Source organism: Betta splendens, chromosome 16, assembly GCF_900634795.4.
Source record: "Betta splendens chromosome 16, fBetSpl5.4, whole genome shotgun sequence".
In the NCBI taxonomy this organism is placed as follows: Eukaryota; Metazoa; Chordata; class Actinopteri; order Anabantiformes; family Osphronemidae; genus Betta; species Betta splendens.
In genome coordinates this window covers 17,406,862-17,423,336 of record NC_040896.2, presented here as the reverse complement: position 1 = coordinate 17,423,336, position 16,475 = coordinate 17,406,862, and the positions used below count along the sequence as shown (strand labels likewise).

Sequence of the window (16,475 nt, the reverse complement as noted above, 5' to 3'; positions counted from 1 at the left end):
TAGACCAAAGCCTCAATACTTAAACTTCTTGTAGCACAATGTTAAACACAGTGTAACAACAGCTTAAACACATTTTCAACTTTGCACTTTGGTCTCAATTCTGTAACACACTTATTGCGAAACACTACACACGTTTTCTTACATTAGACACTTTGTTTAAAACCTAAACCCCCTGTTATCATTGGGAAAACGCTCTGTAGGCAACTGTAGTCATTCACACACACACACACACACACACACCTGAAAACACCTGCACAAAAAAACACCAAACAATCTGAGCCTCAGCGCTACAAACAGACCCCAGGTCAGACGTGTGGAGAACTATGCAAACATGGAGGCAATGAGAGTCTGAGTGAGAGGAGGAGAGAGAGAGGACGTGGATGTGGACGCAGGTAAGGACCAGTGTGAGACATGTATCAGATGGAATCAGGGTTTTGATTGCAGTGTTTCATTTTGGTAGAGATGTGAGTTGTTCATCTCCACGTGCTGATGTCTGATTAGCTTGTGTGTAGAGTTTTGACATAACGGGCCAAATTTTGCAAAACATGTGTAAGCAACAGGCAAAAACTGTAAGTAAAGATTTGACCATGGGATTGAGAGATAGTGTGAAAAGTCCTGCTCAAGGACACATGTGGGATTGAACCAGCAAACATTTTGCTTTCTAGCCCCATGCTGAACCCATTGAGCACCAGGTCACATTTTGTCCACTATGTCATTCAAAGATGTGCAATAGTATAATATGTGGTTAACAAAAAACGATATAGTACTGTGTATCTGCGTATGGCCAAAAAAAGGCTGGTCAGAGATATGTCACCATATGGTTTATGTGATCCAAAATACACTATGTTGTGAAAAACATGCCATAGTATAGTATGTCATCCAAAATGGGCATTGGGCCTTTGCATTTGGGTTCTCTCATTGTGTAGACAGGCTAGCAGCTCCAAGCTGTGCCAAGCTCAGTGGTTTCTCCGCTGAGGGATTTAGTTCTGTCTGACCCGTTCCTAGTGGAGCGGGCCTGGTACATGTGAATGTAAAGCACTGCTGTCCTATAAGTTGGGAACATCTAGCCAGCAAAGAATTCCCCTGCCACCTTTCCATCTGCCACCATGTCCAGGTTTGATGTGGCCAGGTTTAGCTGGTTTAAAACGGCAAATCCTGTTTCTGAAGCTCATATAATAAAAACTCAATGAGGTCCAAAATAAGTCACCAAGCAGACTACAACTTTATTCAAATAAACCCAGAGCAGACACACAGCACGCAGTCAAACCAAAGATGATGATCATTAACAGGGCTGGACGCCACTCACTTACTGTACAGACAAATGTGAGGGATCGGTGACCAGAGTGACATATTATGTTATTGACAAACCTTAGATCAGTCTTTAACAGTTTTCAGATTGAACATTGAACATAAACGCATGATTTTCTTTCCAGTTTTGCTCATTCAATTCTGTCTCTGCACTGTACTGCAAAATAAAAAGAAATGTGATAAATCACTGTCACACAAAATCCTTGAAAATCTGGTTATTGGAAATCAGATAACGGAGGAAGCAAGTAGTGGTTTGACATAAAGCCAGAAGCACAACTTCATTACCATCCACTCATGCTGTGCTGAATATTTGGGAAACAGATGCCCACTGAGCTTTGTGATTATTAGAAATCTGTTAAGATACTGTAATAAATGATAACCCCTTCGGTGGCTATTTTATTGTAACCTTATATTTTTTCTCTTAATAAAATACTTTGAAAAGGAATTAATGCACTTATAACAGGAGTGTATCACAAGAAGGCCTCCATATAATGTTTGATAAATTATTTCATCTGAAATCGTCTTCATCTCTGTACACCTTTAAATAAAATAATTCTCATCTTTGCAATGCTCCATATAAAACTAAGCACAGGATGTAGTTTTTACATGAGCACCCACAGAAAATGACAGACTATAATTCAATCACGTGTAGTTCTTACATAGAGGACTGAAGCGTGGCACAAACACTAGGGACAAGGCTGCAGAGGGAGACGAGCACGACGAGGACAATAGTTCACAAACAGCGGCATGTAAAAGCAAAGGCAGGTGGGAAATATTACTCTTTTTTCATTTCCTTCATTCGCACTGAGCTCCGAAATCACAAAAGCAGCCAATTAATGAGCACTGACTGCCGACGGACACGCACACACTTGATCACTACACAAACTGTGAAACGATTGTTCATTCCCTTTTTGACATTTTACATCTGCAACATAATGTTCTGTCTCAACTTTGGTTCTCGCTCAGGCGCTGGTGCGGTCATGCGTTTGGTCAGTGGCCAGGCTCCTGCAGCAGCTCAAAGGTCAACTGCGTGATGTGCCGCCACGCGTGCTGGATGTGACGCGACTCCGTGGTGCGTGCGCATACGGCAAAGCGCAGCACAAAGCGGCCCGAGAGCTGACAGGGCACCAGGTGGATCTCACGGCTCTTGGTGAGTTTCTTCAGCAACTTCTGGTTCAGCTCATTGGACCCCTGAGACGAGGAGGCAAAGGAGAGGAACAAGGATTCAAGGCATTTGGAGATTTTGTGGGGTCCCTCAGGGCTCAGGGCTTGGCCCAATTAGTAATAGAAGGGAGTATACGTTTCAAATATTAATAAAATTCATTGGAATAAGGCAACATCCACACATGATTCATAAAGATCTTTCAAATATAATATAAACTAAAATACATAATACTATACTATACATATGTGTACCTGTACATCTTCTTACCTTAAGCCTGAAGCAGACCAGTCCCATAATGACCTCAGCACAGATCTCAAACCGTTTATCTGCTCGCACCAGACTCTCAAACTCTTTAGCCAGGGCCACTTGCTGCACACACGAAACACAGTATTTTAGATCTTGCATAGTTTAGCTGCTGTTCTTGCAGTATTTGTCAATTCAGCATATTGATAAAACGACATGGCAAACTTCACAGTTACAGCAGGTTAGTCTGAACATGGTTTTGCTGTTCTTCACATACTGCATAATATGGCCAGCAGAAAATGATTGAATCACTATCAACCTCCACGTTTACTAACGACTACCAGTATATAGGTTGATTACCACTAGATGGCAGCACTGTACCATACTAAACCTAGAGATCAGATAGGGCTCTCCTGTAGTAAAACAATGAGCAAATTGTTACTGTGAGCTGTAACATAACAACCAAAAATCAAAGACATTATAATAAAAAGTGTGCATGTCCTGGGAGGATGCTCCCCCCTGGGAGGCTCATATTAAAGAAGACACATTACCTATGAAACGCTCTGTATCAAAATCTGATGGTGTGAAATGTCACTGTGCTCCTGTTGAATTATTTTTTAAAGGGCATTGTATGACCAAAACATTCTCTTGCGTCCACGTCTCAGTTATAAGAAACACTGACTTAAATGACCAACATTTTTCTTTAGCAGCTGCACATCACAAACTGTCCTCAACCCAGAAGACGCATTCAAAGTAAAACTGTACGCTGTGGCTTATTGCTGTGCCCCCTCATTAGAAATACAGAGGAAACACAAACCAGGCTCATTTGATTGACAGAGCAGACAGCAGAGAGGAAGACGAAGATGAGGCGGAGGAAACAGACACGTGGGGAGGGGTCAAGACGAAGGGCATCGATAAATGGGAAGTTTATAAGTGGAAAATGGAGAAAACATCTGTAAAAAGCTACACATACAGCATGTGACTGACAGCATACGCTGATAGAGGGAGAGAGAGAGAGAGAGAGAGAGAGAGAGAGAGGAGGTGGTACTGGAGCAGTAAGGAGGATTAGGAGGTGTGTGAGGGAGGAAGGAGGGGTGGCATTTACCATAAAGATGAGGCATGTGTGATTATCAGAAGTGTTTTCTTCTTTAGTGGGGTAGTGATTGGATGGGACGGATGAGTGGAGGAGGACCACGCTACTCCCTGCACTCAGCCGTGCTACGCTTTCAGACGGTGTGTCATGCCCCCCCCCCCCCCCCGTGCTGGATGCTGACCTACCTTGCGTACGTGAGCCTGCAGACCTTTGAGCCCGTACATACGGAAGACGAACCACATCTTGAGCGAGCGAAAGCGGCGCCCCAGTGGGATCTGCCAATGCTGCACACACACACACACACACACACACACACACACACACACACACACACACACACACACACGTGAAAAGGACAGTGGCCACCAACGCTGTGGTTACTTGAATGATAATAAGTGGGTCTTACCCTATAATCTGTGACCAGCCCTGTTGGAGAGGAAAACATGTAAAATCCCTTTAGAACCATAGTCTTTAGAACCCATAGTCACATTCTAATCAAACACACGTCAGTATCATCCAGCTCCCTGCTGCCTGGAGCTGCTGTGAAGTATGTGGGTGCATTGTTGGAGGGTCCAGGTGTTGGCGTCACTGCACCCAGTGACTGACTGATCACAGCCCACACGGGCCCGCGGCTGCAGATAGCTTATCTGTGCAGAATGCAAGCCGGTGTTAGCTGCTGCTAATAAGCACTAATTACACTGAAGGGTCCAGATTATATGACAGGAGGCTTTTGTAAGGTGCCTCGGCGTGGCTCTTTGTCTTCCTATCTGCCCGATAAATTACAGTGCGGATCGGAGCCGTGTGCAGGACGTGAGGCTGCACGTCACCGCGCGGCGCACGCACGCTTTTAGTCTGTTCTGTGAAGCACGATTCACGATAATACAAGGTCCTTTCATTAAATTAGCTTAAAGATGCTGTGAATCAGCTTAACGTCTGTAGTGAGGATTGTGAAATTATTCAGGTGGCCAACATTTGCACACACACTATTTACTCTCTGACCTTCACCTTTTCTCGTCCTCGTTGAGAGACCTGTAACAGCTGTAATGCCAATATGAAGGTACCTTTCAATCACTGCTAAATGTTTTTCAGTGGTTGTTGGCAAATACATTTTTTTTGTTGTTTTGTGTCCCTGTGATAAATTATTGTACTTTCCCCGGACGTGGGATCACAGGTCGCAAGCAAAACCAACCGTTGGCAGCACATCCACAGCCAGACAGACCATTTGAATGCACTGAACTAACTCCGTGTGATGGAGCACCTTAATTCTGAACAACACTGCTCCAGAAGCCACAGTGACCAGAGCCACAGACGGACTAAAGGCCCTCGGAGGAGCTGGCTGAAATCTCAATGGTAGATGCATCTACTGAACGTGAAGATGGATGGAGTCTGTGTGTGTGTGTGTGTGTGTGTGTGTGTGTGTGTGTGTGTGTGTGTGTGTGTGTGTGTGTGTGTGTGTGTGTGTGTGTGTGTCTTGCAGCTTAATCATTGTCGCTGTGCCGTGACATTTGAAGTGGTTCTATCTGCTATAAAACATTGCACAAAGCGGGAACGAATGTCTTGTTCTACAGTATATTACACTGTTGATCAAGTTGGGCTGTGACTGACCCTGGAACTATGTGAGCAGATAAGAAGTCACGTCTTAGCAACAGCTGTTTCGGCACAGAGGAGGACATTTTACACGGGGTCGGTTCTGAGTCCACGTTTATCAAACTGACCCCAGGTTCACAGGAGCTCCAGCTTCTCTGAATTACAGAGTTTAAGCGAAGTCACCGACCTGACTCCTGGTTTTCGTGTTTGAGGTAGAGCGGTTCCACCTTGAAAGCTCCGATGATGTCCGTTCGCTTCTTCACCCTGTTCAAAAACAGACATCAAATATTACACGGTGATAAACGCAACTCTGCATGAAGAGTGTTCTCCTTGTTACAGTATAATGGTGATGATGGTGATGACATTGTGTGTCAGCGATGGGAAAGGCTTTGATGAAGCTTTTCCCTTCGCGTCTGCTGCCATTTTGAGCAGTTTTATCAGCTGCTGACAGAGGGGGCAGGTGGAAGGCGCAGCTCCGCTCCCACTTTGCCAGCAGCTCGGGCGTCGATGGAAATCACATTGTTACGTCGCCGCGCGTTTGTTGATGGAAACCGGCGGCTTCTCCTTTGCGTGGACGCCCGAAGCTATGGGCGAACAGAGCGGTAGAACGTGTGCCTGGGTGTCGCTTAGCGTTTGTGAGACCTACCACATTGCAGAGCAGTCGAAGTTGACTAGCATCCATTTGTGTGGGTTGAAGTTGAAGGAGTCGGCAAACTGTAAAGAGAGGACAACAACATGAACCTGTTCAAAATGGGCCTTTGCTTAGTTTTTATTAGTCATAAAAGGTGCTCGATGGAAAGTCTAAAGGTTCTAAAACGCTTCTGTGGAAAAACACGCCATGTCTGTTTAGCCTCACTGATGCAGAGGAAACCTCCTCACCAACACTAAAGCCGACACGCTGCATTTGAAATGCAAAGCAGGCGCACGTTTTGGAAATAACCCTTTGGCGGCGGGCGTTATTTGTTGTCCTAATCTGCTCTCATCTTTTTGTCTGGTGTCTTTCGTAATATCCTTCTTGCCTTCCTGCTTGAACGCAATAAGGCTGGTTGCCTGTCTGTGGCCGTCGCTCATATCTTAGCAACCAGCTCTCACCCAATCAAGGTGTCGCATCCGCTCTCAGGCCGATCCACCTTTAATCACCTCCTCATATGTTAACAGTTAAATGCGTGTTAAAACCCAGGAACAACAGTTGGTCTCTCTCTCTCTCTCTCTCTCTCTCTCCCTCGCCCCACGTTGTTTGAGCTGCTGTGTCTAATAAACAGTGATATATAAAGGTCTAGCGCTGCCTCAGGAAATGACTCCATCCTTATCTCTGCGTCTCTGCACAGCTCGGGGAGCAGCAGCCGCGTCGGGCGGTGAATTGATGCTCCTGCTTCCCGTGCCAATTGTTTGGCCTATTACGCACTCCTTGACATTAACGCCGCGCCATTTCCAAACGGGACTAAAACAGCTGGAAATTATCGGTGAGCACTTAGCGTTTCCCTCCGCAGATGATAAAGGAGATGCTTCACGAGCAACTGAGCAGGCTGTCGTTCAGCAGCAGCTGTGTCTCCAGATTGTCCTGGATGTGAAGGCAGCCGTCGCACAGGAATGGGTAAAATCCTACCTCGATGCCGTTGAGCAAAGGTCTGAACTCGGGGCAGATGAACGCGCTCCCAGCGTACGCTGCGTCGATGTGCATCCACATGTTTTCCTTATTACCTGCAACGGGCAGCAGACGTGGTTGCCTCTGCCACACACTCACACAGTGAATTCATATTATTTATCTCAAACACGTCAGCGGGGACCGACTCACAGATGGGTCCCAGCTCGGCGATGTGATCAAACGCACAGGACGAAGTGGTGCCAAGCGTCGCACAGAACTGAAACACACACGTGGAAATCGTCAAAACATCACGGTTGCAACTCTGAGGATATAATGTTTGCGTTTGAACGGTGACGTCAGCTGTTATCAGACTCAGCGTCGCTGATGGGCTGCTGGAGCTCTTGAATATCGCACAGCGATCCAGATGCGTGGGCCCAGATGAGACAGAGATTATTGTCCTTAACCAGATAGACGTGCATTAGGTTCAACAGAAACCATGTTATCCTTGAACAGAAGCCTCAGGGTGCTCAGAGCAGCATCGCAGGGAAGTGGGGGTGGCTTTGTGCGTGGAGAACACAACCCACTGACACACAGGTCCAAGTGAATGCAACGCTAACAAGGCTTTACCATGTAGATGTTAATGTGTGTGTGTGTGTGTGTGTGTGTGTGTGTGTGTGTGTGTGTGTGTGTGTGTGTGTGTGTGTGTGTGTGTGTTAGCAGCAGAGTGGAGTCCTACATAGAAAGGGATCAGTCCGGCTTCCTTATCCTTCTCCACCATCGCCTGCAGCATCTCCCCCCTGACGGCAAACGTCTGGTCCGTAGGAACCTTCTTCATCTTCACTCCTCCGATCAGAGCAGCTCGCTCCACCGAGCAGTGGGCCTGAGGAGGAATATTAGCGAGTATCGTATTTTATACTGCGCTGTAAACTAGTAAAATGTGTCAACATCACTAGTATATTTACAGAATAAAGGCATCCTGAGCCACAAACTCTAACACAGTTTCTTTCTTATCATGTGCAACAGATTTTTTACTTCAGACAGGAGCAGCTCCTGACCTGAGCCTGTCAGAACAACCGAGCGCTCGCCGTGTAAAGGTCCGTGTGGCCCTCAGGCGGCTTCCTAACTCGATCACTAAGGCTGCCTGGTACAGTATTAAACCCGATCACCGACCCTCTGTCTCACTGTTCCTGAGGTACCTTTAATGATGCAGGTTCAGCCAGTGTACTGTACCTATTTGCAGAACATTTGTCTCTTCAGCACTGAGAGCAAATGATATTGCATTACTATCACATCATTTATTATTAATTATATGATATTTAAATATAAATATTTATTATATTTTATATTTATATTCAAGTGAATGTGAGGGGAGTCCCGTTACTGGCTCTTTTGTACCTACATGCTCAGAGGTGTACGCCACCAGCTGGCTGAGGATTTCAGCCTCCGACTTCTTGGGGTTGATGGACTCGAAGTGTCGGAGTGCTTTGCAGCGAGCGGCGAGCAGCGACATGAGTGTGGCCTCGCTGGCCGTTCCCTGCAGGAAAATCAGAGAGACGCGCCACCGTCAGCCGGATGCTGCAGTAGCAGCATTCACACACATACGGATGTGATGAACACTCCTCATCAGAGAAAGACAAAATAAAAAAATGATCCTTGAGTCGTCAACAGGCGTCCGGAGACAGAGAGAAGGATCTGTGGCTGCGTAATGAAGTGAAGTGTGGCTTGTGATGGACCAGAGGCCATTAGCACAGTCAATGAAAGAGTCAAATCATTCAATCAATAAGCCCAACGTGGGTTAATACAGTATAATAATAGTCAGAGTGGCAGAAGCAGAGCGGAGAGCAGTCAGTCAACACGTCCATCACATCAGTCTGATTAGACTCCAGGCGGTGAAAGCAAACACACAGCAAAAGCAAACATCCATTTTCCAGACGTATCCAAGTCCACTTCCTGCCACACGGCGCATTAGGCACATTACAGAACCGTGAACCTGAAGCGTTCCTCAAGTTTTCAGTATAAACACAATATAATATGAACACAGTGCAGCTGTGTAGAGAAGCCGCACGATTACACGTACGAACAGGAAGTGATGCTCTCCATTCATCAAAGGAGACGCTGCAAGTCAATTAAGACTCTTCAGCTTTTGTCACGCGTCATGCATTTCATTCATGTGCTGCCACCAAATGACTCACGCAGCCAATCTGAGGTCACCGCCGGGGCCTCGCGAAAACCCGCCCATTTCCCTTTTTGTTGCTGCCTGCTTCATAATAACCCTCATTAGCCGCCGCTGCCGCGTCCGTTGCCATGGCGAGCCGGTAAGCAGCACTTAAAAGGAGACGGCGACGGGCCAGATGAGCACACAGCGACACAAGAGGCGTGGAGTGATCTGTCACAGGCGTGCACGCTCACGCTCACGCACGCACGGACACGGCACCGCGCAATGGAGCGCTAAAATGACGCTCGGCCTCGCGCCGCACGAAAACAATCCCGGCGCCGTGATCGCCGCCTGCGTCTGCCTGTGTGTGACACATTAAAAGGCAATTTCCTGCAAATGCTCAGCTGGCGTGACACAGACAAGAGAAAGCAAAGCAGGAACAGTCAATACAACACAAATTGCTGCTGGGCTATTGACACGTTTGTCTCTCTGAAAGTCAAACAATCTGAGGAACTAGAGGAAACAAAATGTTATATTTCCTATAAATCTGACACCTTTCACAACAAAAGCATTTGATTGGACGTTGATTTAATCATGTGTTTAAACGTACCTGAATGACTCCTCCTCCGTGGCCGTCGGTCCCGGCCAGGAATCCCTCAGGAAGCTGCAGCATCTTCCCGAGCCAGTCCAGCATCACCGTCTCCAGCTCCGTGCAGGCTGGGCTGGCAGCCTGAAACACACCCCACACACGCCGTGACCCCAGGAGTCAGAAAAAAGGCCCCCAACAGAGACACACGCACGCACGCACGCACGCACGCACGCACGCACGCACGCACGCACGCACGCACGCACGCACGCACGCACGCACGCACGCACGCACGCACGCACGCACGCGCGGCGTCCGTTACCCAGGAGAACCCGATGCAGCCCAGGGCCCCGCACAGCATGTCCGCCAGCATGGCGGGGTACGAGGACGCAGCCGGGAAGTAGGCAAAGAAGCGCGGGCTGTGCCAGTGGGTGATCTGAGGACAGGGAGACACGAGCGTGAGCCGCGACTCCCATGAACCAGTGGTTTAGTCCAGTAGCAATGTCAATATTTCACTATACGAACAACCATGAAAAGCCTGCGCTCACCCCCGGCATTATGACCCTCTCCACGTCTTTCATGACCTCCTCATAGCTCTCGGGCTCCAGCGGGGCCTCGGTGGGGATCAGGGACCGCAGGTAGCCGGGTTCCACATCTGGGTAGACCGGCCGCTGCTCGATGCTCTCCAGGTAATCGGCCACATAGTCCACCATCTCCCTACCTCTGCGTCGGAACTCCGCTGCGTCCATGCTGCCACTGAAACACAGCACGGTTCAGCGCTGGCATCTTAATAACACACACCACGTACTAATAAAGTGGACGGTGCACATGTATCAACTTATTGACATGATGGTTTAATGGAAATATAACCCACAACAATAAAAATGAAAACATGACATTTGAAAACAATGACTATTTATTAATTTGTGCCTGATTTGTTTAGATGCTGCACATGTTGCTGCAGTTTCTGTCACGCAAACATTGTGACATTGAGACATTTTAAAAGATGTGAATACATAAACATTCTGTAGTTACTGTACCTGCAGACACAGACTTTAACAGTGGAGACCCTGATTGATTCTATTTGTGTGGTATTCATCAAAATATAAACTAACTAATAAAAAAAATAAATAAAATATGAACATTTTAGGTTGCACTGTGAAAAAAACTAAATGTAACAATTACACAAAATGCCATTAAACTCTATTGTTTCATATTAGGGACATGTTGCTTCTGTGCATTAATATCAGACCTTTTTTTTAATAAAATTTTGCAACAGCCTTTAACCATAAGAGAAACAGTGACTGGGGTTGTTATTGTTAAGATTGTTTTGCATCCGATCCTTATGACAGTAAACAAGAAGCTTCTGTTCTAACCTGACTCTCACACAGCACAGAACAGGATCCTAAACTCCTAAATCCTATATAAATCTGTAGATGCACAATAAAAAATAAAGCATGTATCCTGTCACAAGCCAGACTGACTTTCTCATATCATTTCCTTCCACGTCGCCGATTCAAACAACATAACTTGTGGACATTGCTCTTTTCCTTCACCTTATCATTCAACAAGTGTTTCACACTCCGTATATCGCTTTCCCCTGTTGGGATGCAGAGCCCTTGTCCTCATTCTTATCTTAAATAGGATTAGACGTGTGTGTGTGTGTGTGTGTGTGTGTGTGTCCATGTACTCACACTCTCAGGTGGATCCTCTCGTCTTCAGCCTGTAGAGACAGACAGACAGAACACAGAACACACACGTGGCGAGTGTGTTTGTGTGTGTAAGCAGAACAAGAGACATTTGCTCCTTTTATCCAGCCACTAACCGCCTCCAACTAGGCCAGCCAATAGGAGGAGGGCTCACAGGCAACGCACAAGACCGATTCATGAGGTTTGGGTGGACACACACACACACACACACACACACACACACACACACACACACACACACACACACACCTACAGTAGCTCCTGACCCTAGTCCTCACCACTACATCATTCCCACCTTCATCACTTTAACCAAAATCTGAGGCCAAGCCAGGATTTTCACAGATCCAAGTACAGTACTTTCTGATGCAAATAAGGTTTTTCTGTCTTTAATCTAAAAAATACTAAAAAAAGATACAGAAGAAAAGCTAATTATACTGAAGACATAAGAGTAAAAGGTAAATTAAGGAGTTATCTCTGATATAAAAGAACTGTTATAAATGTGAGTGAGTGCAAATGAAAACATACCTACATTAATACATCAATTAGACCTTCAGACCCTAAGTCAAGAATATGAGGAGGTTCAATAACAAACAAATATATTATATTGACAATAATAAGCTACTGTGGCAGCAGACTGAGAAGCTTCACACGTTAATCTTTAATTAGTTTTGCCTTGAAACGTCCCGGCTTTGACTGTTCAAAGGGCACAATACAGATGGTGGCGCGTTTATAAGCACAGAATGCAATTTTTTTTTCTTTAACCATTAACCAGATGGACTTGTTAACCAGCAGTGATAAGTCACAGAATCTAGACTCTTCAGGATTTACAGGTATGGATAGTTTTACGTGAATGTGACTTAAACGTGTGGCTTGGTTTCATTCAGTGGTTGAAACAGTGATCCACTGCCACCTAGTGGCTAAACCACGTCAATACAAGGTCCAGCAGACAGTAACAGCCCATTCACGTTTATATTCAGATTTGGTTAGGAGAGAGTTTGAACTACTTATCAGCTTCTGGCCACAGCTTAAAGTAGTCTTCCATTCCTTATTAAGCACGTTGATGAATAAAGACACAGAGTGTTGCTTTTTATATCAATGTATTAATGTTTTATTCTAATTACAATAAACAGAATATATCAGTCCCTTATTTGTACAAAAATACCTGAAAAGGTTACAATTAGGATTTATAAGCCATCCATCTATTTACAAATTGAAGCAAAGCACATAATGAACACAGGAGCTTTCTCTTACATAAAAGAGAGAAGTTACTGTTTTCTTTTTGCATTCCCTGAAATACATAATAGTTTATTTTTCTTAATATATAGATATATTTACTTTACTCATTTGTACAGCCATGATATCTTGCATTGTGACAATGGTATGAAAATGCACAAGAGCCGAGATGATTTCCCATCAGTCACCTTTTGCCTGAATCGTTCAGTGTTTTGTGTTGTTTGAGTTGTTTCCCGTTTCCCCTTCGAAGGGAAACGCCGCCTGTCATTCGACTGAGTAGTTTGGTTTAATCAGTGTGGTCTGTGCAGAAGAGTCGTCACCGCGTCTGCATACAGGTTACCTGAACATGTGCTACACTATAATGTTATTTACATTTGAGGGTGTACTTGATTATTGTCAAAGAAAACAGCATCGTACGATAAAAAAAAAAAATTGAATTACAACATTTTCCAATTTAAAAGGTGGCGTGAAGAGTGTGCTTGAATAGTTGAGCTGTCAACTGAAGAGGAACAGGTAACGTCGTCTGTGACCAGAATTCAAATCAAGCTCAGGTAGTCTCAACTATTTAATGTAATGCGCTCTCAAACAGCTTAAACAATAATAATTCTAACTAACTTACCAACTGTGCTCTTAAAAACTCGACATACTCAATTTTGCTGCAAGGATTCGTTTTTCAAGTAATCAAAACTAGCAGATGGGTGGTGCAAGTAATAAAGTGAACAACTTTCAGCTTTATAAAACTAAAATATTCATGAGGCCATGATCACACTGTTCATGGCGTCAGAGTTTTGATGGACCAGTAGTTCTCAACATGCCCCACGTCGACCCTGAGCAGCCCAGTTACATTCATTTCTGTTAAGTGTAAAAAATGTGGACTTTGCATTTTCTTTCTGGCAAGTGAGAGTAAGACACACAACGCTCCCCAAACGCTCCCATCTGCTACCCTTCGCTACAAAGAAAACAGCAATATTGGGAGTTTGAAGATGAGTGGATGAGTGCAGAAGAGCAAATTAGTACCTCTAAGGGTTAAACAAAAAGAAGTTCAGTGAGTACTAATACCTTAAGATGGCTTCAAACACCACCAACAGCTGAATCCATGTCCAAACATCCGCACATCTACCAGATCCCCCAAAACAAGCTCAAAACAAATATTCATGCCAAAAAAAAAAGAAAAAAAATTTATAGCGACTGTTTATTGCGTTAAAGGAAGTTCTGGCATCATCTGAATTACATGAGTTTGAGTAGTTATGACAGTACTTCATGTATGAGCCAGTTGCATTTCATTCTTTCTACATGTTAGCTTAAACGTTTCCTAATTCCATCCCCAGATCGGATTTTTTTCTAGCTTAGGGCTCCACAGGACAGTGATGATGATCAGACTTGAAGCTTTTTAACATCAGGCGGCTGCACTTAGGCCAAAATGTCAGGGGACATGGGAGAAATAAGTAAAAACAAGTAAAAAGCACACGAACTACTAAAAACTAACGCATTTGGAGGAAACCATGTTGGATTCCTTTTTAACAAAATCCATGTCATGTATTAGATCAGCATTGCAAAAAATTATGGATGTCATCGTGTTTTAATTACTTCATAAGTGTTGATGACAAAATTATTCGTGAGCGATCAAAACTACTACTATAATAATGTTCCAATGGTGAATCATTTCCTGGTAATGAAATGGAAACAGTAGAAAACAGCGCTGAGAAGAAAAAAAAAAATCTAACATCTTCAAGTAATCGGTCAGATCCAGATAAATAAATACATTATGCTGCAACAATACTTTAAAAATTGATTCGAGTCACTGCAACTTAGATACATAATGGCAACCATGCACATGTGAGCATAGTGTGGCTATTCTCCATCCTAGACTCTTACTGCACCTTAAACCGGGTGTAGAAAAAAAAACTTCAAGATACACATCTGTGGTGATGCAAAACGTTCTGTCTGGTGGCCTAAGGACACAAACCAGATAAACGTGGAGGAGAGCATTTAGCAATGTCAGTTCTTAATGTGGGTAAAAACAAATGAACACGGGGGTGGGAGTCACTGGGTGAGTGATCGAATGGGGACGAACAGAGCTCAGGTATCAACAAAAACACCAGCAGCAGGAGAGGCATCAATTAATGCTGAAATTATTCTTATTAATTATCTGGGGCAAAGGGCAGGTGTATTATATAGACTGAAATGAGTTATAATGCTACACATCAACTAAGGACCCAATGGGGAAAATCAACTGGGGATTGGGTTAATGCATAAAAGAAGTTTGTGTGGACCGACTTCCTGCAGTTGGCGTCTGCACAAGCAGAAGAAGGCTGCATTACAGGCTTTATGTTGTGTCAGAGCACCAACTCATGTTCCTGTACCATAAGTCTGGGTGGAAGCACGCTTGGTGATACACGGCCAACACGCAGGACAGCGGTTCCCCACAGGCTCCACTACCTCTTCAGGCTAAATGAGTTTTGTTTGGCAAAGGGCGATACAGATTGTGTCTCCTTTGATTTGCTGACAGTTGAGTGGGTAAAACTCCTCCAGGAAATTTTAGTGGTTTTTCTTTCCCTGCGCTGTGTGGGAGGAAAATCTGGCAAAAAAGAAAAAGAAAATGTTCTCCCATACGGCTGCACTTGTTAATTTCCCCCACGAACATTTGCCCGGGTTTCATTTCAACATTACAGTCGCAGCCACATATTACTTTTCATTTCACCCTGAATGACACGACGGTTTGACTCGCGCCCGTCGGTTTTTGTGGATTGTGCCAGGGATATTCTCTAGGGAAGCGGGAGCAGGCAGTGCCCCAACAACCGCCGACTGACCCTAATGTAGTCGTGATTCGGCAACAGTATCAAATACAACGCATGAAGAAGTGGATATAAAAATGATTAAGGTGAATATTGATAACATGTAACTGCAGAAAAGAAAAACTCTGCGTGGTCAGAGATGAGCAAATTAATTTATGAGAGGGTGCACAATGCAGCTTATTAAAAAAATATATATACTTGACGTCAACAGCACCTGCCTTGGTCTGCAGGGTGCCTCCACATATACCCATGTAGAGTTGGGGCATGTCGTTGCATGAGGGCACCACGTAGCAGTTAATGAATGCACCGGGTCATGCACCTGCAAAGGCCACTCCCAGTCCAATGAGTGCAAAACTAACTTTCCATATACATTTATGTTCTTCCAGGACCTGCGGCGAGTTTCAACGAGGCGGCTTGGTCTCGGAGAGCAGAGCAGTCCACACAAAAACTTAAAAATGTCCTCTGGCTCCGAGCTCATGGCGCACGGTCAGCTGGGGGTCAGATTAACGTCCACGTGAGCGTCAGCGCTCGTCCTCGTTATCACGTGATTCGCGGAGGAACCTCGTGCACACGCTGCGTGTCCGACGACGAACTAAAAGAAAATCTGACACGTCAGCAGTCTTCGGCAGACGCACAATAAAAAAAAAAAAAATGACAACAATCAAACAGGAGTCAATTCACCAGCTTCTTATGGAGATAAAAACAAAAAACGGGGCCGACCGACGGGAGCGTTCATTTTGTTCTGTTTGTTCTAGACAGGGGGAGCGACGCGGTGGTGATCCAGGTGTGTCATAAGGCCACAACGGTGCACGGGTGTTTGAGTTTACACGGAAGCACGCCTCTGTTGAGCTGGTAGAACTCCACCAGCTGGATCAGGTCTGTGAATTTGGTGGCGCCGTCGTCAAGGCTGAAGAAGATCTGTCCGTCCTCTTCACACTGACAAGGTCACAGAGCAGCAGGTGAGTAAAGGAAATCACAGCATGCAGTCACTTTTAGATTTCATATTTAGTGGAAAT

At 45.0% G+C, this 16,475-nt stretch overlaps 2 protein-coding genes across 8 annotated transcripts in view; both read right to left on the bottom strand.

The window, feature by feature from the left end:
• Positions 1–1,199: 1,199 nt before the first annotated feature.
• ddc (dopa decarboxylase) lies at positions 1,200–11,558 on the bottom strand. The gene is made up of 14 exons (XM_029128472.3): positions 11,417–11,558; positions 10,271–10,478; positions 10,045–10,158; positions 9,747–9,866; positions 8,381–8,515; positions 7,718–7,861; positions 7,192–7,258; positions 7,003–7,097; positions 6,043–6,110; positions 5,584–5,660; positions 4,216–4,235; positions 3,995–4,093; positions 2,741–2,842; positions 1,200–2,499 (listed from the first exon to the last, which is right to left on the bottom strand). Exons 2-14 carry the CDS (start codon positions 10,469–10,471, stop codon positions 2,299–2,301), a joined length of 1,443 nt encoding a protein of 480 aa, XP_028984305.1. The 5' UTR covers positions 10,472–10,478; positions 11,417–11,558; the 3' UTR covers positions 1,200–2,298.
• Positions 11,559–12,511: 953 nt separating this feature from the next.
• grb10b (growth factor receptor-bound protein 10b) overlaps positions 12,512–16,475 on the bottom strand; it is a 43,325-nt gene continuing 39,361 nt past the window's right edge. For all 7 annotated transcript variants that reach the window (XM_029128688.3, XM_029128686.3, XM_029128685.3 and 4 more), the window contains one exon: positions 12,512–16,395. In XM_029128688.3, coding sequence (XP_028984521.1) covers positions 16,249–16,395 — 147 coding nt within the window. In that variant the 3' untranslated portion in view covers positions 12,512–16,248. The remainder of the gene's footprint in view (positions 16,396–16,475) is intronic.

Excerpts from the sequence above, each read along its gene's own strand:
- ddc (XM_029128472.3), bottom strand. The coding sequence starts at position 10,471 with ATGGACGCAGCGGAGTTCCGACGCAGAGGTAGGGAGATGGTGGACTAT. Across the intron at positions 8,516-9,746 it reads ACGGAGGAGGAGTCATTCAG|GGAACGGCCAGCGAGGCCAC; the intron begins GTACGTTTAAAC and ends ATTTTCCTGCAG. Across the intron at positions 4,236-5,583 it reads ACACGAAAACCAGGAGTCAG|GGCTGGTCACAGATTATAGG; the intron begins GTCGGTGACTTC and ends CCTCTCCAACAG.